The sequence below is a fragment of the Chiloscyllium punctatum genome, chromosome 35 (assembly GCF_047496795.1).
Source record: "Chiloscyllium punctatum isolate Juve2018m chromosome 35, sChiPun1.3, whole genome shotgun sequence".
In the NCBI taxonomy this organism is placed as follows: Eukaryota; Metazoa; Chordata; class Chondrichthyes; order Orectolobiformes; family Hemiscylliidae; genus Chiloscyllium; species Chiloscyllium punctatum.
Window position 1 is genome coordinate 9,529,863 of NC_092773.1, and position 21,978 is coordinate 9,551,840.

General features: G+C 45.5%; 1 protein-coding gene across 1 annotated transcript; it reads left to right on the plus strand.

The window, feature by feature from the left end:
- Nucleotides 1-9,762: 9,762 nt before the first annotated feature.
- LOC140459555 (uncharacterized) lies at nucleotides 9,763-21,700 on the plus strand. The gene is made up of 6 exons (XM_072553801.1): nucleotides 9,763-10,054; nucleotides 13,194-13,235; nucleotides 13,335-13,443; nucleotides 13,565-13,817; nucleotides 14,959-15,190; nucleotides 18,787-21,700. The coding sequence occupies exons 1-5, from the start codon at nucleotides 9,763-9,765 to the stop codon at nucleotides 14,977-14,979; spliced, it is 717 nt and encodes a 238-aa protein (XP_072409902.1). The 3' UTR covers nucleotides 14,980-15,190; nucleotides 18,787-21,700.
- Nucleotides 21,701-21,978: the final 278 nt, after the last annotated feature.

Genomic DNA, 21,978 nt, shown 5'->3' on the forward strand with positions numbered 1-21,978 from the left:
CTAAGGTTCTCTGCTATTTATCAATGAAGGCATTGCACAGTGACACTGGCAACTGTTGATGAGTTACTGTTCCCTCATAGGCGTTCTGAGCCCCATGTCCCTCTGACCCTTGAGATGCAGGGCCCTGCATATGTACAGCTCGGATTTATTTCAGTATAGATACTATTCCCTCAGACGTGCTCCAGGTTCACAGTCCGGGGTGGGTGACAGAGAGAGATCTGTAATGTCTGAGTGTCGCAGTGGCCAGGCTTTGAATGTTTTGTGTGATTTTTTTGTGAGGCACCTTGTGTTTTGAGTACCACCTGAGACCTTTAAGCAGGTCAGCCTGCGGTGATGCTCCTACTGCAGTACTGAGGGTGTGCTGCACTGTCATCTTGCAGTTCAGACACCGTACTGAGGCTCCATTTGTCCAACACTTCACCGGCACTAAATAAAAACTGAAAGAACTGTGGATGCTGGGAATCAGAAACCCAAAACAGACTCAATAGGTTCATGGGGAGAAATCTGAATTAACGTTTCACATCCGGTGACCCTTGCACAGGCACAGTCTGGTGAAGGAGGTCTGGTGGAATTGATGTGACATTCAACCAGTGTTAGACAATGGCCTGCCTGTTAATAAGTTTGTGGGAGCTTGATGTGTGGAAATTAGCAGCAACAAGCCCAATAACTTAGACTGCACTCCTGAAGAAATCACCAAGGTGATGCAAGATGCTCAGTGAATGCAAGTCTTCCTTCGGGATGGTCTTCAGTCTGATGAGCATTCTGTGATGGAATCCCCTGGGGGGACAGGGACTGTGTATCTGGGAGATTGTTGAGTGTTCTTCAGATCTGTAACATGTTCTGTGAAGGTCATCACGGCAAGAATGTTGGACAGGAAATTCTGGGTGAGCAAGTTATGAATAAGATAGATCTCTCAAGATAGAGCAGCAATCAACCATTGAACATCCAATCGAGGGCCAATTGGCCAAATCGTCTCTTGATTTGTCAAGCCGGGAAGTTTCAAACAAAACGGGAAAGGAATGTGAAATAATTGGCTTGGAAATACTTCCATGCAATTTGAGCAGTTGTTCCTACTCACCAGTTGAACAGTGTTTTTTCAAAGGTTTGTCGTAACTCTTTGTTTTTGTACTTTCTGCATGTTTCTGAAGCCCTTTCGGCAGTCTGAAATGGTTACTTGCCATCTTTGGATGAGGAAGTGGAAGGGTGGGTTAGTAAGTTTGCCGATGACACCAAAATCAGTGGAGTTGTGGATCGTGAGGAGGGCTGTTGTCAGTTGCAATGGGACATTGACAGGATGCAGAGCCGTGCTGAGTAATGCAGATGGAGTTCAACCGAGAAAAGTGTGATTCATTTTGTAAGGTCGAACTTGAAGATTACAGGGTTAAAGGCAGGATTCTTGGCAGTGTGGAGGAACAAAGGGATCTTTGGGTCCACGTCGACAGATCCCTTCAAGTTGATATATTTGTTACGAAGGCATATGGTGTATTGGCTTTCAGTAGCAGAGGGATTTAATTTAAGAGCCGCAAGGTTACGCTGCAACTCTACAAAGCTTGGGATATGGTGTTCAGTTCTGGTTGCCTCATTATATGAAGGATGTGGAAGCTTTAGAGAGGGTGCAGAGGAGATTTAACAGAATGCTGCCTGAACTGAGGGCATGTCTTAAGAAGAAAAGTTGAGAGAGTTAGGGCTTTTCTCATTGGAGTGAAGGAGGATGAGAGATGACTTGATAGAAGTGTACACAAGATGATGAGGCATAAATAAAGTGGATAGCCAAAGACTTTTTCTCAGAGCGGAAATGGGTATCACGAAGGGGCATCATTTTAAGGTAATTGGACGAAAGTTTAGGGGAGATGTTAGAGGTAGGTTCTTTACACAGAGTTCTTTACACTGCTAGCATTGGTAGGAGACATGAGGGACACTTAAGGGACTCTTGGACAGGTACATGGATGAGAGTAAAATGGAGGGGTATGAAGGTTGATCTGATCTTCGAATAGGATAAAAGGTCAGCACAACATCGAGGGCTGAGGGCTTGTACTGTTCACTGTTCTATGCCCCTTGAGAAGGAGTAGATGAGGCGCAACGAGGCAAGAATTAGGATGTATAGAATGGGGCAGCAAAATGCAGGGGATGCAGACAATGGAAATGTGGAGCTGGTTTAAGGAACAGATATTGTGTGTCCTTGATAGGTATGTCCCTGTCAGGCAGGGAGGAAGTGATAAGGTAAGGGAACCATGGTTTACTCCAGAAATTGCATCTGTTGTTAAGCAGAAGAAGGAGGCTTATGTGTTGATGAGGCAAGATGGTTCAGATGAGTCGATGGAGAGTTACAGATCAGCGAGGAAGGATTTAAAGAGAGAGTTAAGAAGAGCAAAGAGAGGACACAAGCAGTCTTTAGCAAATAGAATAAAGGAGAACCCTAAAGCTTTCTATAGGTATGTGAGCAATATGGCCAATCAAAGACAGGTGGGAGGTTGAGTGTGGACCCTGTAGAGAGTGGAGAGGTGCTAAATGAACATTTCTCTCAGTTTTCATTCAGGAAAAGGAGAATATTGTAGAGGAGAAGAATGAGGTACGAGATATGAGACAAGAAAGGATCGAGGTTAGTTACAAACAGGTATTATTAATTCAAGAAGGAGGGAAGGTACACAAGTCCTCTGGGCCGGATGATATTCTGTGTGAAGCTAGGAAGGAGACAGCAGAGCTTTTGGCTTTGATATTTGAGTCGTCATTGTCTACAAATTTAGCACCAGAGGACTGGAGGATTGCAACTGTTGTGCCCTTGTTCAAGAAGGGCAGTAGAGATGACCCAGGTCATTATAGACCAGTGGACCTTACTTCTGTTGTAGGAAAGGTTTTGGAAAGGATTAAAAGAGATAAGATTTATTATCATCTAGCAAGCAACAATTTGATTTCAGATCGTCAACATGGATTCGTCAAGGGCAGGTCATGTGACTCAAACCTCATTGAGTTTTTTGAGAAGGTGACCAAGCAAGTAGATCAGGGTAGGGCAGTTGACGTGGTATACATGGACTTCAGTAAAGCCTTTGATAAGGTTCCACATGGTAGGCTGTTGGAGAAAATGCAGTGGCATGGAATTGAGGGTGATTTTGCAGTTTGGATTAGAAACTGGCTTTCTGAAAGAAGGCAGCGAGTGGTGGTTGATGGAAAATATTCAGCCTGGAGTCCGGTTACAAGTGGTGTCCCACAAGGATCTGTTTTGGTACCATTGCTTTTTGTCATTTTTATAAATGACTGAGACGCAGGCCTAGGTGGATGGCTTAGTAAATTTGCAGATGACACTAAAGTCAGTGGAGTCGTGGACAGGGTGGAAGAATGTTACAGGTTGCAGGGGGACTTGGATAAACTGCAGAATTGGGCTGAGAGATGGCAAATGGAGTTCAATGCAGTTAAATGTGAGGTGATGCACTTTGGGAAGAATAACAGGAAGGCAGAATACTGGGGTCAATGGAAAGATTCTTGGTAGTGTGGATGTGCAGAGTGATCTTGGAGTCTATGTGCACAGATCCCTGAAAGTTGCCACCCAGGTGGACAGTGCTGTTAAGAAGGCATACGGTGTGTTAGGTTTCATTCATAGAGGAATTGAGTTCCGGAGCTGCAATATCATGCTGCAATTATACAAAATGCTGGTGCGGCCACACTCGGAATATTGTGTACAGTTCTGGTCACCGTATTTCAGTAAGGATGTAGAAGCATTGGAAAAGGTGCAGAGGAGATTTACCAGGATGTTGTCTGGTCTGGAGAGAAGCTCTTATGAGGAAAGGCTGAGAGACTTGGGTCTGTTCTCATTGGAAAGAAGAAGACTAAGAGGGGATTTGATAGAGATATATAAGGATGTTCAGAGGATTAGATAGGGTAGACAGAGAAAATAATTTTCCAAGGATGATGATGTCAGCTTGTACGAGGGGTAACAACTGTAAATTGAGGGGTGATAGATTTAAGACAGATGTCAGAGGCAGGTTCTTCACATAGAGAGTGGGAAGGGTGTGGATTGCCCCACCTGCTAATGTAGTCAACTCATCCACATTAGGGAGATTTAAACAATCCCTGGATAAACACATGGATGATGATGGGATAGTGTAGAGGGATGAGCTGAGAATAGTTCACAGGTCGGCGCAACATCGAGGGCCGAATGGCCTGTTCTGTGCTGTTTTGTTCTATAGTTCCATATTGTTCTATATCGTTCTATTCTATAAACAAAGCTGAATTTGCAATAAATACATGTATGTGACAATAAATCATGTCAAATCTACCTCTCCTACCCCTTGCTGCCCATGTCGGTAAATACTAGCGTCTCACTTTCTGATGGCAAGCAGCAATAGGACAATCACTGGGACACCCTGGCATCGAACACACTTGAAGGCCAAGGTGCAACCACGAGGTTCAACTGAGTGAGGAACCCACGAACCCTGAGGTTTCCCCTTCAAGGTCTGGACTTGAGGAGCAAACCTTCAGTCCACAGGATGTTAATTTTGGTCAGGGCTGATTTTTTTCCCCCATGTTCAACTGACCAGTCTTTATCCTGGGGATCATAACCTGATCTCAATGCAAAGAGTGACACAGTATTTACAAGGATTATACAAAGTTCACCAGGATGTTGCCAGGATTGGAGCGAGAGGGAGAAGCTGAACGGGCTGGGGCTGTTTTCTCTGGAGTGTCAGAGAGGCTGAGGGGTGACCTTCCAGAGGTTTATAAAATCATGAGGGGTGTGGACAGGATAAATAGACAAAGTCTTTTCCCTGGGTGGGGGAGTCCAGAACTGAAGGGCATAGGTCTATGCTGAGAGGGGAAAGATATAAAAGGGACTGAAAGGTGGCGTGTGTGGAATGAGCTACCAGAGGAAGTGGTGGAGGCTGGTATAATTAATAGGTATCTTGATGGGTATATGAATAGGAAGTGTTGAGAGGGATATGGGAGTGGCAAGTGGGACGAGATTGATTCCGGATATCTGTCCAGAAGTGTCAAGGCCAGTATTCTGTCTCTGTTCAATCAACCCAAGAAGGAAAATTGGGAACTCTGTTTCTCTCTCCCTAGATGTTGCGAGACTTATAGAATATCTCCAGCATTTTCTGTTTTTATTTCAGACTTAAACAGTGTTGTATTTCAATCAGAAGAAACAACGATTTGGTTTAATGTTCACACTGCTGCTGCTGCTTGTGGTGTTCCTGCAGGAAGAGCTGCTGTCACACTCTGACACACTCACGTGCCTTGTGCCACCTTCACACATCCACCAACCAGCTGTGATATCCGTCCTCCAACAGTGTGTGTGGGTCTGGCCTCGCTGCTGCTTCCCATCCTGCCCATGAAAGGAGCTCTGTAACTTTTCAGCTAGAGCCAGATGGCTGAAATAATAACATTTTCTCTGTAAATACAATCTTTTAGATTCATTTTGATCTATCAATTTCAAGTGTTTCTACATTTATCCAATGATCTGTGATTGAAATTTTAACACATGTTTTTGCACTTATATTTCAAAGGCTTCTATTTTATCCATGAGGTCACTCTCAATCTTTTTCATGAATTACTTCTCTCTTTCTGAATAAACAGGGTCTGCAGATGGGATCTACATCCATTGTTCTCCCCTCTGGTCCTTTTAAAAATCATTTTAAAAGAGATAAACTCGACCGTAGTCAATGAGCCTAAATGAACAGTCAGCTCGAGCTTGGAGATGATAATGTAGCTCTGGTCGGATATAATTTGGGAAGTTACACTGACTGACTTGCCACTTCCAGTCTTCTCACTGGCCAGGCTGGCATCATTGGTCACCTGACATGTCCATCCTCATGATGTATTGCCCTCTTTCACCAGTGGGAAAGCTAACAAACTCTTCTGTGTGTGACTGGATAACTCTCATCTGTCTGGGCAAAAGAAATCTCTCATACCTCCGACACATTTGTGATTTACACACAAACATATTCAAAAGCAAATGTGTTTTTTAAAAGGTGCCTCTACGTTCTTTCATTCAGGTTGCTTAGAATTCAGTGAATGAACAAGAATGTGGGTTTAAACCTGAAGTGTAGGTCAAGGCCCCATTGTGCACATCAATGACGCTCAGGAGATCTCAACTGGACATCTTCCCTCTTAAGAGCTGTCCTCATTCAAAACCATTCTGTTAACCCATCTATCTGCATTTTGTGGCTTTTCATCTGTATCAAAGCATACAGATGCTTTCCAATGCTGTGTCATACAACTCCAACCCTTTCTGCTTTTACATTTCCATTATGAATTTTCTTTGTATCCTTATTGGTAAGGACATTGATTGGGTTTTCATGAGCTTCATAGAAAGAAAGATTTGTGTTTATAATAGACACTTTCCAGACCTCAAAACCAGTGTTATGAAGATGGAAGGAGCACCTTTTAAGAGAGTGGAAAAGCTTGCAAGGACTTAGAGAAGCACACAGAGTACTGGAAAATTTAAAATCTAACATTAGGTCAAACAGGTAGATTAGCTGGGTTGCCTGGATACAAAAACAATTTCAAATGTGGCCAATCAGTTTACATTGTGCCCCAAGATACCAAACTCCAATCAAGTTTAAATTTAATATTTTGACAACATTAACACCAGTGAAACAATCCGATGCTTTGGGGCATAAAACCGGGAAAAATTGAACAGTTGAGGGAGATCTGTCAAGCCATCAACATTTACAGACTGCCCACAGAATAACTCTCTTAAAGGTACCTTTGTCTATCAGTGACCTGTGAAACATAATCCCGAAGAAGAAAAGAAGACAGAGAAAGATGCAAAGTGATGATTCAACAACTGGCTGGTTTGAACTTTAAATTTTTTGTTAAATCTTAATTGGTGGTTTTATTGGACCAGTATTGTTTAAGGGAAAGTAAAAGGTAGGTGAGAGAAAGGAGTTGTAAACAGGTGTGAGTTAATTATTCTCTGTAAGAATTTAAAAACTAACAACTGTGTTTGTTTTTACTTTAAATAGTGACTTTTGGGATAGTTCCTTGCCTCTCGAATTTTCACAGATTACCGCATGGGGTAAATCTGTTCTGTGTCGCTGATTTAAATTAGCAGGGAGGTGTTTACCCTGTGTCGTAACACCAGATGAAGTACTTCTGAAGTGTAGTCTACTATTGTAAGGGTAGGAAACATTGGTAAAGCCAGGAAAGAGTCACGAGAATGGTTTGAAGTTCTGACAAAAGACTCACAGAATTTGTCTTATTTCTTTAAAGCCAAGGAAATAGAGAAATGACTTGATCCAGTTCTTTAAAAATCCAGAGAGGCAAAGGTGACACTAACTGAGTGAATCTATTTAATTTATAATTGTGTGTTCAGCACATGGAGAAGATTAAAGTCACCCATCCCGAAATAGAACTAAAGATGAGAAGGACCTTCTTTAGCGTGGTTAGTCAATAAAATGGAAACAAAACGAAAAAGGACCAACCATTTTCATCCTCCGTACGAGTGGGTGACATTTGCTCTTGAGATTTGCCTTGAAATGTCAGTGAAATTTGAACACTCTTTTCACACCCTGTCTCAACCCATTCACTCGAAACCCTTCAAAATTGGAACACTTCAATCAAATTGCCTCTTATCGTTCACTGCTCTGAGGAAAATTATCTCATTTCTTCATTCTCTCTGTGTAACTGAACTCCCTTCAATCTGTTACCATTCCAGCTTTTCTATTTATTAAATAAACTCGCTGAGTCCTGGGGTTTGCTTTCTCCTGTTATCATAATTGTCCATTACCAGCCTGGGTCCAGTTTCTGTAAAAGGTTTGCACCATAGGGAGAGGTTGAATAGGCGGAGTGTCGGAGGCTGAGCGGTGACTTTAGAGGAGGTTTATGAAATCATGAGGGGTCTGGATAAGGTGAATAGCCAAGGTCTTTTCCCAGGGCGGGGAGTCCAAAATCAGAAGGCGTAAGTCGAAGGTGAGAGGGGAAAGATTTAGTCGGACCCAAGGGGCAACATTTTCACCCAGAGAGTAATGTGTGGATGGAATGAGCTGCCAGAGGAAGTGGTGGAGGCTGATACAATTACAACATTTAAAAGGCACCTGGATAGTTGACAAAATGTAACTGAAGAAGCTGTACTGAGGTACCTTTGGATCGAAGATAGATCTGTAAGTGGCAACTAATAAACTTTCAATGGACTCATTTGCGAACGTGACAACTGTTACAACACTGGATAAACCCCTCTGCTAATTTAAACCCGATACACAGAGAAGCTCACCTCACGCCATAATCTGTTAATTTTCAACGGGCAAAGAACTATCCCAGAGGTCACTGTTTGAAGTAAAAATTAACAATTTTATTCTTTAAGTCCAACAGAGAACATTAAACCATAACTATTTACAACTCCTTCCTCTTAAACCTATCTTTTACTTCCCACTCAACAATACTGCTCTGATTAAAAAAAAAACCCAGAAGAAGATTTACAAAAAAATCACATTTCAAAACCAGTCAGCTTTGTTGATTCTCCTTTGGAGACTTTTCTCTCGGTCGGTGTTCTGCTGCACAAATTTCTTATGGAAATTTCAGAGAGCTCTGTGGCAAACAGTCTGTACTTGTTGGTTTCTTGGCAGCTCTCCCCCTAACTGTTCAAAATGTCTGTTTTATACCCAAAAAGAGTGGGTCATTTCATTGGTTTCATGTCATCAAATCAAATTTGATTAAAACTTGTTGTCTTTGGTTTCCTCCGGGTGCTCTGGTTTCCTCCCACAGTGCAAAGATGTGCAGATTAGGTGAATTGGCCATGCTAAATTGTCCTAACTGTTGAGGAATGTGTAGGTGAGGCATATTAGTCAGGAGAAATGTTGAGTAACAGGGTTAGGGGAATGGGTCTGGGTGGGTTACTCTTCGGAGGGTCGGTGTAGACTTGTTGGGTTGAAGGGCCTCTTTCCACACTGTGGGGATTCTCTGATTCTATGAACTGATTGGCCAGGTTCGAATTTGTTGTGTACCACGGCAACTCAGCTGCACCTTTGGGTTCGCAGTCAAATATTACACTTTAGATTCTTTCAACCCACTCTATGCCGATCGAAGTCTGTGCCAGCTTTCAGTGTCTCTTAAAGGTATATTACACACCTCCAGCTTCGGAGATAGTCAATAAAATGGAAACAAAACAAAAAAGGACCAACCATTTTCATCCTCCGTACGAGTGGGTGACATTGGCTCTTGAGATTTGCCTTGAAATGTCAGTGAAATTTGAACACTCTTTTCACCCCCTGTCTCAACCCATTCACTCGAAACCCTTCAAAATTGGAACACTTCAATCAAATTGCCTCTTATCGTTCACTGCTCTGAGGAAAATGATCTCATTTCTTCATTCTCTCTGTGGAACTGAACTCCCTTCAATCTGTTACCATTCCAGCTTTTCTATTTATTAGATAAGCTCGCTGAGTCCTGGGGTTTGCTTTCTCCTGTTATCATAATTGTCCATTACCAGCCTGGGTCCAGTTTCTTTAAAAGGTTTGCACCATAGGGAGAGGTTGAATAGGCTAATTCAATTCATTTCAATTCAATAAATAGGAAGGGTGGAGAGGGATATGAGTCAAATGCTGGCATATGGGACTAGAGTAGGTGAGAATATCTGGTGGCCATGGGCAAGTTGCACTGAAGGATCTGCCTTTGTGCTGTACATCTCTACGATTCCCATATCTTTTGCCCAACCTCACAAACACAATGCTTTATAATCCCATGGTCTGCTATTACACATTGGAGAAAGTGTCAAAGTCAAGGGTGTGATGCTGGAAAAGCACAGCCAGGTCAGGCAGCATCCTGCCAATCAGCATGCAGCAATTAGCCCCGCCCACCGACACCAGGCCCCGCCCCATCGACTTTGGACACGCCCCTGTCCCAAGATCCATGGTCTTGGCCGTGGTCCCGCCCCGCGGGGGTGACGGGCAGCCGGCCGGACCAATCAACGAGCGACGACGGAATGGTCACGCGGACGGGGTGACGTCACGAATGAGGAGACGGTTGTGGGAAGGGGCGGGGTTTAGTGGTGAAGGGGGCGGGGCCGGCAGCCCCCGCGGCGTCGTCAAGGCGACGCGGCCTAGTCGGCCTGGCGCTGGCCGGGATGGTCAGTCAGGGGGAGGAGAGCGGGGTGCAGCAGGGACACTGGATTATAACCTGTGGAGGGTTTCCCGGGGAGGGTCTGTGCTGGTCCTGGTCCTGGTCCTGTCACTGCGCTCAGACCCATCACCATCAGGAAGATAGGGGCAGGCGGAGGCCGTTCAGCCCATCGAGTTCCAGAGCTGATCACCCTCCACTCCCAGCCTTTGCTCTGGATCCACTTTCCAGATCATAAATCTATCTCTCTATCTCTCAGCCTTCTGTATAATGACACAGTGGGATTGTTCACTGCACAGGGCTGAATGTTGGTGATGTGTTGTTATAGGATCAAAACAAGGACTGCAGATGCTGGAAACCAGAGTCTAGAGTAGAGTGGTGCTGGAAAAGCACAGCAGGTCAGGCAGCATCCGAGGAGCAGGAAAATCGACGTTTCGGGCAAAAGCCCTTCATCACGAATACAGCACTAATCCAGATGTGTTGTTATACTCAAGGCTGAGACGGAGACCAACATTTAGTACAGTATCCCAATAGTGGCCGAAGCAATCTCCTGTACAGCCGCAACATAATATCCCAACTCGAATACTTAATGTACTGACCAGTGAAGGCAAGTACGCCAAATGCCTTCTTCACCATCCGAGGTAAAAACCCGAAATATCGATTTTCCTGCTCCTCGGATGCTGCCTGACCTGCTGTGCTTTTCCAGCACCACTCTAATCTAGACTTCTTCACCATCCTGTCTACCCATGCTCCACTTTCAACGAACTATGCGCCTACACCCCTTGGTTTCTTTGTTTGGCAACACTCCCAGAGCTGTGCCATGCCTTGATTTGCCTTACCAAAATGTAATACCTCACATTTATCGAAATTAAACTCCATCATCCACTCCTTGGCCCATTGGCCTTCATGTCTGTGAGTAGATGCCTATGTATAACTCATTCTATGTATTATTCCTTCTGCACCATAACACTTCTGTGATATCCTGTGTGGTATTGCTTGAAGTGGTGGTGACAGTTCCCTTGCAACACTTCAAACTTGATGCAAGACTCAGTCAGGGTCTCTCTGTGTTAATGTCTCTTTAGGGTGACATTGCATCTGACAACGTCACATTCCCTCACTCCTGCACTGGAGTCAGTGTTGCCTGCGTGTTTGGGCTCAACCTCTGTTGTGTACGACTTGAATCCATAGAATTCTACTTCAGGCAAGAGAGTACATTCAGAAACCGCCATATGGGAGCAAATGGAAAATAAATTACAGTTTGTGTGGATTTGTTAAAAGGTATGTGATAAACTTGATGAGAGTTCTTGCGTCAACTGGTGGGCAGATTGAGTGTGCTGCAAATACATATGGACTTTGTAAAGACACAGGGCCTGGGTAATTTCACACTCAGGATGAATGACCTCTTCTGAACTGCATTAATAATCTTGGAATTTATCAACAGTAAGAACAAAAACATGGTTGCTCTGTTTCGAGACAGTGTTGGCTAAATTCTCGACACCATATGTTTGCAAAGATTACGGGGGTTTTGGACAGGCACCAGAAGAGGCAGATGAGTCCAGTAACTGGAGAGACTGGAGATTTCAGTCATGATGTTGCAAAACATGAAGGGTTATTTTGGATGAAATTAGATAGATTTCTGCCATGCTGGTAACTGAGCATAAGCGTTGGTACTGATGCGCAGTAACTTGAAAGAACTGTGGAGTGGAATGAGATTCAACAGCAACAATTGAAACAGAATTGGGGCAAATAGTTGTACAATTAAAAGGAGGACCTTGGGTTGGGGTTCAGGTACATCATTGTTTGAAGTTTGCGTTCCAATTGGACAGGGTCGTTGAGAAGATGTTTAGCATGCTTGCCTTCATTGCTGAGACCTTTGAGTTGGAACATCATGTTGAGATTGTACAGGACATTGGTGAGACCTCTTCTGGAGTACTGTGTTCAGGAATAGGAAGGGCACTTTTAAGTTCAAGAGGGTTTAGAAGAGATTTACCAGGATGTGGCCAGGAGTGGAAACTTTTGAGTTATGAGGAGAGGCTGGATAGACTGGGACTGTTTTCACTGGACGAGAGGAGGTTGAGGGGTGACCTTATAGAGGTTTATAAAATGGTGAGGGGTATAGATAAAGTGAAGGGCAGGTGTCTTTTCCCTATGGTGGGGGATGTCAAGACTGGGGGTCTTTTGTTTTAGGTGAGAAGAGAAAGATTTCAAAGATATGAGGGGCAACTTTTGTACACACAGAGTGCTTCGTGTGTGGAATGAACTTCTGGCAGATACGAGAACAGTTCCAACATCTAAACATTTGAATAAATAAATGAACAGGAAAGATTTAGAGGGATGTGGGCTCATTACAGTCAAATGGGACAAGTTTAGTTTTGGAGGATGGTCAGTGTGGACTAGTTGGACTGAGGGGTCTGTTGCTGTGCTGTATGACTTGAAGGGAAAATGTTTGCAAGGCTGTATGGATCGATTCACTAAAATGCCAGCACAGGGTTGATGGGCCAAATAGCCGCCCCTTTTGTTGTATTATGCTGTACAATATGCAAAGAAACTTTGCAACTTGCTGATTCGTTTCCCTTGTTCCTGCAGGCATTGCCCGTTGATGTCCTTGCCCTCGTCAAGAGTTCAAGAAGCCTGGGCTTGATGTACTGGAGCACCAAGCTCTGGCTCTTCAATGGTCGATCCCACTTTGTCAATGACACTGTCCTTTTTTCAATGGTATTCCCTGAATGTAGCAATGTCTCTTCTGACACCTGCCCATGAGAAGTTCGAGAATATTGCATTCTCTCTCATGTTTTGTTCTGAAATGGTGGAACAGTAATCTGTGTTCACAAGAGCACGAAGTGTGTCATCTGGAGGTGTTGCTGGTCCCGTGATGTTGTTGCTTGTTTTCTTTCTGGCAGTGGCTGCACCTTGTCCTAAAGACCATGCTCTCCATGGAGTCCAACACAAGGGGTGCCCACGATGAGATCATGACCAGTAGGAGCCCAATCTAGCCCTTCAGCACCTCGAGTGTGCTGCACCGTTGAGGAAGATTCTGGCTGTTCCTCACCCTCAGTTCTACCTCAGTGCAATGGAGTTGTTCAGCTTGCTGGGACAGGGCCATCGCAGGCTTGCCTTTAGCATTGACACTGGTCTCAAGAGCCTTTGAGCAGTTAGCTGTGAAGCAGGAGTGTCTCTCTGGCACTTGGGTTGTGAGTATTAATGAGTGTTTGGACCAATTAAGCTGTTGATTGTTCACTGGGTATGTGATGTCTCTTCCTCTGATTGACCTGAATTCTCTCCTCTTAAAGACACTAACTGTTATGGGACAGCCGTTGGCAGCAGTAGTCCTAGTGGATCCTTCACTCTGCTGTGTCGGATTGTCTCAGCATGCCACGCTGATGCCCTGATTGAGATCAGGTAATCTGGTTCCCTCTGACTCTGTCTGGCTTTGTGGAGGCTCAGTGGGGGATGAGGGTGATTCTGGATGTGACAGGCTCGTGTTTTTAACAGGCCTTTTCTGTATTTCCATTCCAATTAGTTTGCTAAAGCTCACAGCACGACTGTTCGTATGTTTTCGGGCGGTGAGCTGCTGCTTCTCGAGGGTGACTTTATTGAAGAATGCCCTTTTTCCTCCTGGAGACGTGGACTCGCTTGAAGATCAGCTGGAGCAGCTTCTGAAGGGAGAGGGCATTGGGGTGCAGGGCTACATCTCTCCCCTGGAAGAAGTGGGGCCGCTAACTGTGCAGAAGACAGTCTGCTACATCCTCGCTGCAGTCATACTGAATGAGCAGGTAAGAGGAGAGTTCCTCACTGACCTGCAGCCCTGTTAGCATTGGGCCTGACAGGAACACAGTCCCGATCTGTATGTGCCATGGTATCCCACTGCTGGCACTGTGGCTGCTCTCCCTGAAACTTGGACACAGTGTGCCTGGACCTGTGTGCACAGGGCACAATGTCAGTATTTGTCAGCAACACAAGAAGTATGGTGAACTGACAGGAGGACAGTAATACACTTGGAGAGGTTGGAGAAATGGGCAGACTGGTGGCAGATACAGATGAATGCAGAGAAGTGTGAGGTGGTCCTGCTGCCTTTCACTCTTCCAAATGAAAAGCTCCACTTGGAAATGGGTGATACTGGAGTAGGGGGGAGAGAAAGTTGACAGGGCACGTTGAGAAGGCGGTGACTGAGGCAGACAGGACCTTGCAAAGAGGGACATTGGGTACAAAACAGACAGTATCAAACCAAAACACTGTGGATGCTGAAAGTCTGAAATAAAAACAGAAAAAGACTGGAAAAACCAAGCAGCTCAGGCAGCATCTGTGGAGAGACAAACAGAGATAATGTTTTTAAGTCCAGTGTGTCTTGTTCAGAACTTAGTGATCCTTTCAAAAGAAAGCCACACTTGTTTGGCTGAGTGGTTAACACTGTTGCCTCACGACAGTAGGGACCTGGGTTCGATTCCTGCCTTGGACGAATGTCTGTGTGGAGTTTGCACATTCTCCCTGTGTCTGCTTGGGTTTCCTTCGGGTGCTCCAGTTTCCTCCCACACTCCAAAGATGTGCAGGTCAGGTGGATTGACCATGCTAGATTGTCCATCGTATTCCAGGATGTGTCGGTTAGAGGCATTAGTCAGGGGTAAATGTAGAGTGATAGGGTAAGGGAGTGGGTCTGGGTGGGTTACTCTTCAGAGGGTCAGTGTGGACTTGTTGGGCCGAAGGGCCTGTTTCCGTACTGTAGGGATTCTATGAATTGTTCTCATCTGGAGTATCTACTATTTTGGACAGAATGCTTCCAGACTGGTTGGGAGGGAATTGAGTTCTGCTGGATAGAGTGGATTGTTCTCCCTGGAGAAGAGAAGGCTGAGTGATGACCCCGCCCCCCCCCCCCAACCCCACACACTGTGCCCACTGAAGCTTGTGTCTCTCCTACAGCTTTGCAGACTGTGTGAGTGAGAGTTGGTGAATATGCAAGAGGTGAAGCCGGAATGCTACAGCAAGTGGTATCTACCAGCAGGAAGGATGGTACAAAATGAACCCATTGTCCGGGCCATTGAGAGAGAGGTCCCAGAGGAAACCGGCCTGGATTGGGACCTGTAAACCCTGTTGAGTGTGGAGGAGAGGGCTCCCCACTGGGCCCACATTGTCTTCATGGTCAGAGTCACAGGTTTGCATTTCTCCGTTAGTGCCAAGGGATTGGGAAGGCTGGGGCTGGGTGGGACTGAGTGCAAGTCACTGTCAGGTTATCAATGTGACGAGGTGGCAGACTGGGTGGATGAGGTTCAGTGAGTGTGAGCTGCTGCATTTTGATCAGAAAGATACTGAAATAGGGACATACAATTCAAAAGTTGCTCCAGGAGCAGAGGGACCTGGATGTGTATGTGCACAGATCACTGAAGGTGGTAGGAGAGGTGAAGACAGTAGTTAATAAAACACACAGTGTCCTCAGCTTTATTAATAGGGGCACAGAGTACAAGGTGATGTGGAACATGTACAAGACCCTTACTCAACACCAGCTGAGGTCATGTGTCCAGTTCTGTTCAGAAAGATGTGAACACGTTGGAGGGAGAGGACAGAAGAGATTAACAAGGCCAGTTCCAGGGATGAAAAACTTCAGTTGTGAGGATGGGTTGATGAAGGTGGGTCAGTTCGCCCTGGAGGGAAGATGGCTGAGAGGGAGATCTGATCGAGGTTTCCAACATCATGGGTGGGCTGGAGATAGAGAGGGAGGGGTTGTTCCTGTTTGGAAACGAAGCAGGAATAAGCGGGGCAAAGGGTGATGGGAGGGAATTGTTTTCACCCAGAGAGTGGTTCGGGTGTAGAATATACTGCCTGGAAATATGCAGAAGGCAGGGTCAATTGGGGCATTGCAGGGTTATTGTGATAGAAATACTGAGCAGGGATATGGAGAAAAGGTACAAGATTGATATGAGATAGTATAGACACAATGGGCCAAATGGCCTTCTCCTATGCCACATCCATTCTATGATTCTGAGCAGTGCTGAGGTGGGGTTGGGGCTTTGATTGTTCTGACCGATGTGCGTTAGATTGTGCTGAATGCCTCAACCCCAGGTTTTATGTCAATGGGGATGGGTTTTCAGGCTGGGAAGATGTAATGTTGGAGTGACTGAGTCATTTCTTTGAGGGAGATCAGCAGGAAATCCCTGACCTGTGCTGATGAGGAAGTCCCAGAACCTTAGTTTTGGCGATAATTTTGTACGTGATTCCTATGAGCAGTAATCGACACATTGTTGGGTAACAGTGTTTGTGTTCCTTTGGTTGCACTGTCAAAATATTTGCAAAGATGATTTATAAAGAACATAAAACAGTATAGCACATGAACAGGCCCTTCAGCCCATGATGTGCCAAATTAAACTGATCCCTTCTACTTGCCCTTGGCCCATATCCCTCCATCTCTTGCCTGTTCATGTGCCTATCCGAAAGTCTCTTAAATGCACCTGCCAGTCTGCACTCCCACCCCTGGCAGCATGTTCCCCACTCCTACCATACTCTGTGTAACAAACTCACCCCCTCACATCTCCTTTGAACACTTCCCCCCTCACCTTATATGCATGCCCCTCTCTGATTGGACATTTCAACTCTCGGAAAATGATTCTGACCGTCAACCCTGTCAATGCATATCATAACTTTATTGACTTCTATCAAGTCTCCCCTCGGCCACCACCACTCCAGAGAAAACAACCTGAGTTTTTCTAGCCTCTCCTTCTAGCTCCAACCCTCTAATCCAGGCAGCATCCTGGTCAACCTCTTCTGCACTCTTTCCAAAGCTTCCACATCCTTCCTGTAATGTGGTGACCAGCCTTATAAAGCAGCAGGATGTACTCATGTGCTCTTGTACTCAGTTCCCTGACCAATCAAGGCAAGCAAGCCACACTCCTCCTTTACCACCCTGTCTACTTCCATGGGCACTTTCATGGAGTTATGTACTTATTAGAATCCCTACCGTGTGGCAACAGGCCCTTCAGCCCTACAAGTCCACACCGACCCTCTGAAGAGTAACCCACCCAAACCCACTCCCATCCCCTATATTTGCCCTTGAGCTACACATCCCTGAATACTATGGACAATGTAGCATCGCCAGTTCACCGAACCTGCACATCTTTGGATTGTGGAAGGAAACTGGAGCACCCAGAAGAAACCCACGTGGACACAGGGAGAATGTGCAAACTCCCACACAGACAGTCGTCCAAGGCTGGGATTGAACCTGGGTCCCTGATGTTGTGGGGCAGCAGTACTAACCACTGAGCTACTATGCCACATAACTTGAACCCCAAGATCCCTGTGTACGTTCGTGCTATTCAGAGTCCTGCTCTTAACTGTATATATTGCCTGAACATTTGGACAAATTAAACTCCATTTGCCATTTCTCTCCTCATGTCTGCAACTGATCTGTATCCTGCTGCACTATCCCCAACTTCACCGATCTTTGTGTCGTCTGCAAACTTACGAACCCACCCATCTATCTTTTCATCCAAGTCATTTATGTTTCACAAACAGCAGATGTCCCAGTTTCGAGCCCTGCTGAACATCACTAGTCACGGACCTCCAGCCTGAAAAACACCCTTTCACCACAACCTTCTCTGGGCAAACCAGCTCTGAATCCATGTGGCCACAACACCGTGGATCCCATGCCTCTTAATCTTCACAATGAGCTAACCATGAAGGACCTTGTTGAAAGTCTTAACAAAACCCATTTAAACAACATCACCTTTGTCACCTCTTCAAAAAATTCAATCAAGTGAGTGAGACCTGACCTGGCCTGCACAAATACTGGATTAGTGGTGCTGGAAGAGCACAGCAGTTCAGGCAGCATCCAACGAGCAGCGAAATCAACGTTTCGGGCAAAAGCCCTTCATCAGGAATAAAGGCTGTGAGCCTATCTCTCCATGCTTCAGGCTCACAGCCTTTATTCCTGATGAAGGGCTTTTGCCCGAAACGTTGATTTCGCTGCTCGTTGGATGCTGCCTGAACTGCTGTGCTCTTCCAGCACCACTAATCCAGTATTTGGTTTTCAGCATCTGCAGTCATTGTTTTTACCTGGCCTGCACAAAGCCATGCTGACTGTCCCGAATGAAGCCATCCTTTTCCAAATGTACAGACGTCCTATCCCTAAGAATTCTTCCCAATGGTTTCCCCAATGACCGATGTGAGAATTACCGGTCTCTCGTTTGCTGGATTATCCCTAGTTCCCTCCTTGAACAGAGGAACAACATCAGTTACTCACCAGTCGTCCGGGACCTCTCCAGTGACTAGTGAGGACTCAAAGACTTTGATCAAGGCCCCAGTGATCTCCTCTCTTGCCTGTCTCAGTCACCTGGGGGAGATACCATTGGGCCCTGGGGACTTTCCATCTTCATGTTCTTCAAGAGACCCGACATCACTGCTGTCGAGATCTCAAAATGCTGTAGGATATTAGGATGCTCCACGCTGATCTCACTAACTTCCATATCCTTTGAGGTGACTACTGAAGCAAAGTATTTATTTTGGGTCACATGCACATCATCTGCCTCCAAGCACAAGTTCCCTCCTTTATCCTTGAGTGGTCCCACCTTTACCCGCACTGTCCTCTTGTTTTTTGTGCTTTTGTGCCTTAGCTTATTGACTTGAAACGGAGACAGTTTTCATCATTCAGCTTACTTTGGAGATAAGCATCATTCACAGTGAGAATTTTTAGCTGTTAAACGGGGTGGGGTGCAATTGTCGTGTCTGAGTGTGAAATTACTGACGTGATTGTGTTTGCAGGAGGAACTCTGAAGAGCATGCCAGAGAGCGATGTCAAATCCTTGCAGGTGAAGTGGTGGGATAGAGTGTCGCCCTATCCCCACTGAGCCAGGGACACCTTAAGTCTCATCTCCATTGCTGTGAAGTACAAGGAGAAGTGACTGTGCCCATCGAGATGTCCTGCTCGCTTGTCTGTCACAGGGTCTTTGTGGCCTTTCTCAACAACAGCAACAACTTCTGGCAGCTGGCCAACAACCAGGAGTGGCCTTACTTCACCGTGACGGCTTGTGGTTTGTCCTCTGCCGAGCTCTCGTGCAGCGTCGATGTGGAGCAGGGAATGCCTGAGGGAATCGCAGCTCAGGCTGAAAACACACAGCATTCTGAGTTTGCAGCACACTGGTGCGGTCTCTGGGAAGACCAACAGGGTCTGCTTCAATGTCCTGGTCACCATCGCCCCACTGGAAGGCACATACAGCCAGTTCCCTCTCGACATCAGCAATGTGACATATGCCTGGCACCGAGTCCACAATGACCATTTAAAACTTCAGTTGCTGGAGAGGTTCTCCTTCTGTTTTGTTGTGCCATTCTTGAATTAAAATCTGTTGGGAAATGACGGAGGAGCAACCACTTTCATTGTGTCGATAGACTTTCATCAAGCAACTGGATACTCCGAACAGGAATATTGATACTGGGGTGGTGTCATTCCCTTGACTGAAAACACCGAGACGAGAGCACAAAATGCAGCCCAAGTGTTGGTTGCAGAGATGTCAGCATCGCCTTTCGATTGGCCGCAACACAAGGCCACACACTCTTTAACCAAATCGACTTGAATGGATGCATTGGCTGGCTCATAACTCCATCTGAGGGCAGGCAAAAGCTTGCCAGAGCAAATGAGTGAATGTGTGTGTGTGTGAGGGGAGTGAGTGAACAGGTCCTGGCTGAACAGATGCAACGCCAATGTGGAGTTTGAATGTACTGGTGCAGTGTGTGGTTTGTTGTGGACAGACTTGAGAAATTTGTGTCAGGTCTCTCCCTCTCTTCACTACCTGACCAGAAGCAGATTGTTCTTTAATTTCCTCTTTATTTTTTAGTCAAAGATAAAAACACCAGATAAATTTGTCCCCTCCCTGTATTAATGGACCCCTGCCTTCACAAGGACGACAGTACCAGTGCAGTGAAGTTCATCAGTCAGTTCAGACTTAAAGATTCAACTGAGGAACACCAGATGACCATGGCCTGGGTGTAAAAGGCCCATGATGTGTTAAATCAGCCATGTCCACATTAAATAGGGGGGTGAGGATCGACAGGCTGAACGGCCGACTCCTGTTCCTCTGTTGAACCACGTCCTTGTTCTCTGTGGAGATGCCAGCCTGGAATTGCAAAGCTAACCAGTAGTTTTGGGAGTTGGAGGCAGTTTCTTGTCTTTAGATATCCTTGTGAAAGGTTTTTCAGGCAGTAAGACTGAATTGTGACTTATGCTTCTCTGTGCTGATGAAGGGAGGGCCGTTTCTGTTTGAAACTTGCTGGGAGAACAAATATTGGCTTGACAGCTGTTTTTTCTCATTTATGTACCAGAGGATTTTCTGTTGTCGCCCGGGTGATGAGTTTTGTCAGTGAATGTGGTGTGGAGCAGCATTGATCCCTTTTACTTCATCCCCCCCTGCTGTTTCAGAATTACACAGAGGCAGTCTCGCTTGGATACGTTGACTTGGACGCAAGTGGGAACACAGTACACTGGAGGAGAAAATGGCTGTTTGGAAGTGTGAGTGAATGTTCACATATTAGCTCTTTGGTATGAAAATGGGATCTTGTTTGCAAGTTGAACATTCAGAAATTGAGTACTGCCTGTAGTTACCATTGAGTCATTTTGGTCCATTGCAGAGGTAAACTCACATGGTCTTCTCAGGTTGGTCTGGCCAGCAATTTGGTAGCATTGGGTTTCCTGTTCTTGGATATAATCACTTCTATCACAGCTTAGAGTACAATAATTAGTATTCCAGTCTCATCAGGAGATACAGGAGCATTGACAGTGTCAGATAATTATCCAGTTACAAATAGATGCCACACACAGATGGTGTGAAATTGATGAATACTGGTTTATATCTCACAATATGGAGGAAGAGAAATTGACAGGGACTGGTACAGAACAGACACTGTGTACAGGAAGTCAAGGGTTCTCCTGCCTGAGCTGCAGGTACAGATCGTTTTATAGTGTTACAGTCGTGTAGTGTTAATTACAAGACAAATGAATTAAATTACATTCAATTTAAAACAATCAGTTATCTGGTAGTATCAATCATGTAATAATTGTAACAGGAGGTTCTGCTAGAGCAGGGGCCCATAGCCCCACTCCCTCCCATTTATCTCTCCAACCTGAGGCTCCCAGCCTCATTCCTGATGAAGGGCTTTTGCCCGCAATGTTGACTCTCCTGCTCCTCGGATGCTGCCTGACTTGCTGTGCTTTTCTAGCACCACACACTTGACACTAATCTCCAGTATCCTGGTTTCAATGGGTCTGCAGGGTAGTGTGAGTTCTTGTCAGATATCTAGGTGCTACTCAGTTGAGGTAGGCTTTGTGGGGTTTCAGTACCTGAGGAGGCTGGGGATACCCTCAGGGCTGCTGGAGCAGTGATACTGTTGTGAGGAAGGAAGTCTGTTATCAGATCATTGAAGGATTGTATTCCTTTCATCTGGAAGCTGTTTAGGTAATGTCTTGTTTTGCTGTTTAGTTCCTGAGCTGATTGTGGTCAAGTTGAGGAATTCTGGGTATGCTCTGTTTAGCTGAGAACAGACATGGTTTCTGTGAACAAGTCGTGGGCAGGCAGAGTAGTTTATTTTTCTCCCACATACAGTCTGACTGATGTTGACATCTGAGAAACTTCGGGAGGGCTACAGTGCAGTCCCTGTAATGATTAAATGTGCCTTCAAAATCGTTTATGGACCATGTATCTGTGCCTTAAATTGGTTTTTACTCCACTTGTGAGAATGCATGTGTCCCCAGCAGTGAACAGGTCAGTTTTTAAACTTTATCTCTAATTCCCATAACCGTGAGGTGATGCTGGGAAGGCTGATTAACAAGATTATGAATGTTCCTTCTGTGACCTTGACCTTCGGGGCCTGAACCCAGACCTCTGCACCGCCCCCTGGACGTGCCATTAACATGTGGGACTTGAATCTGTGATTCTCAGACAGTCACAGTAATGAGTAACTGAG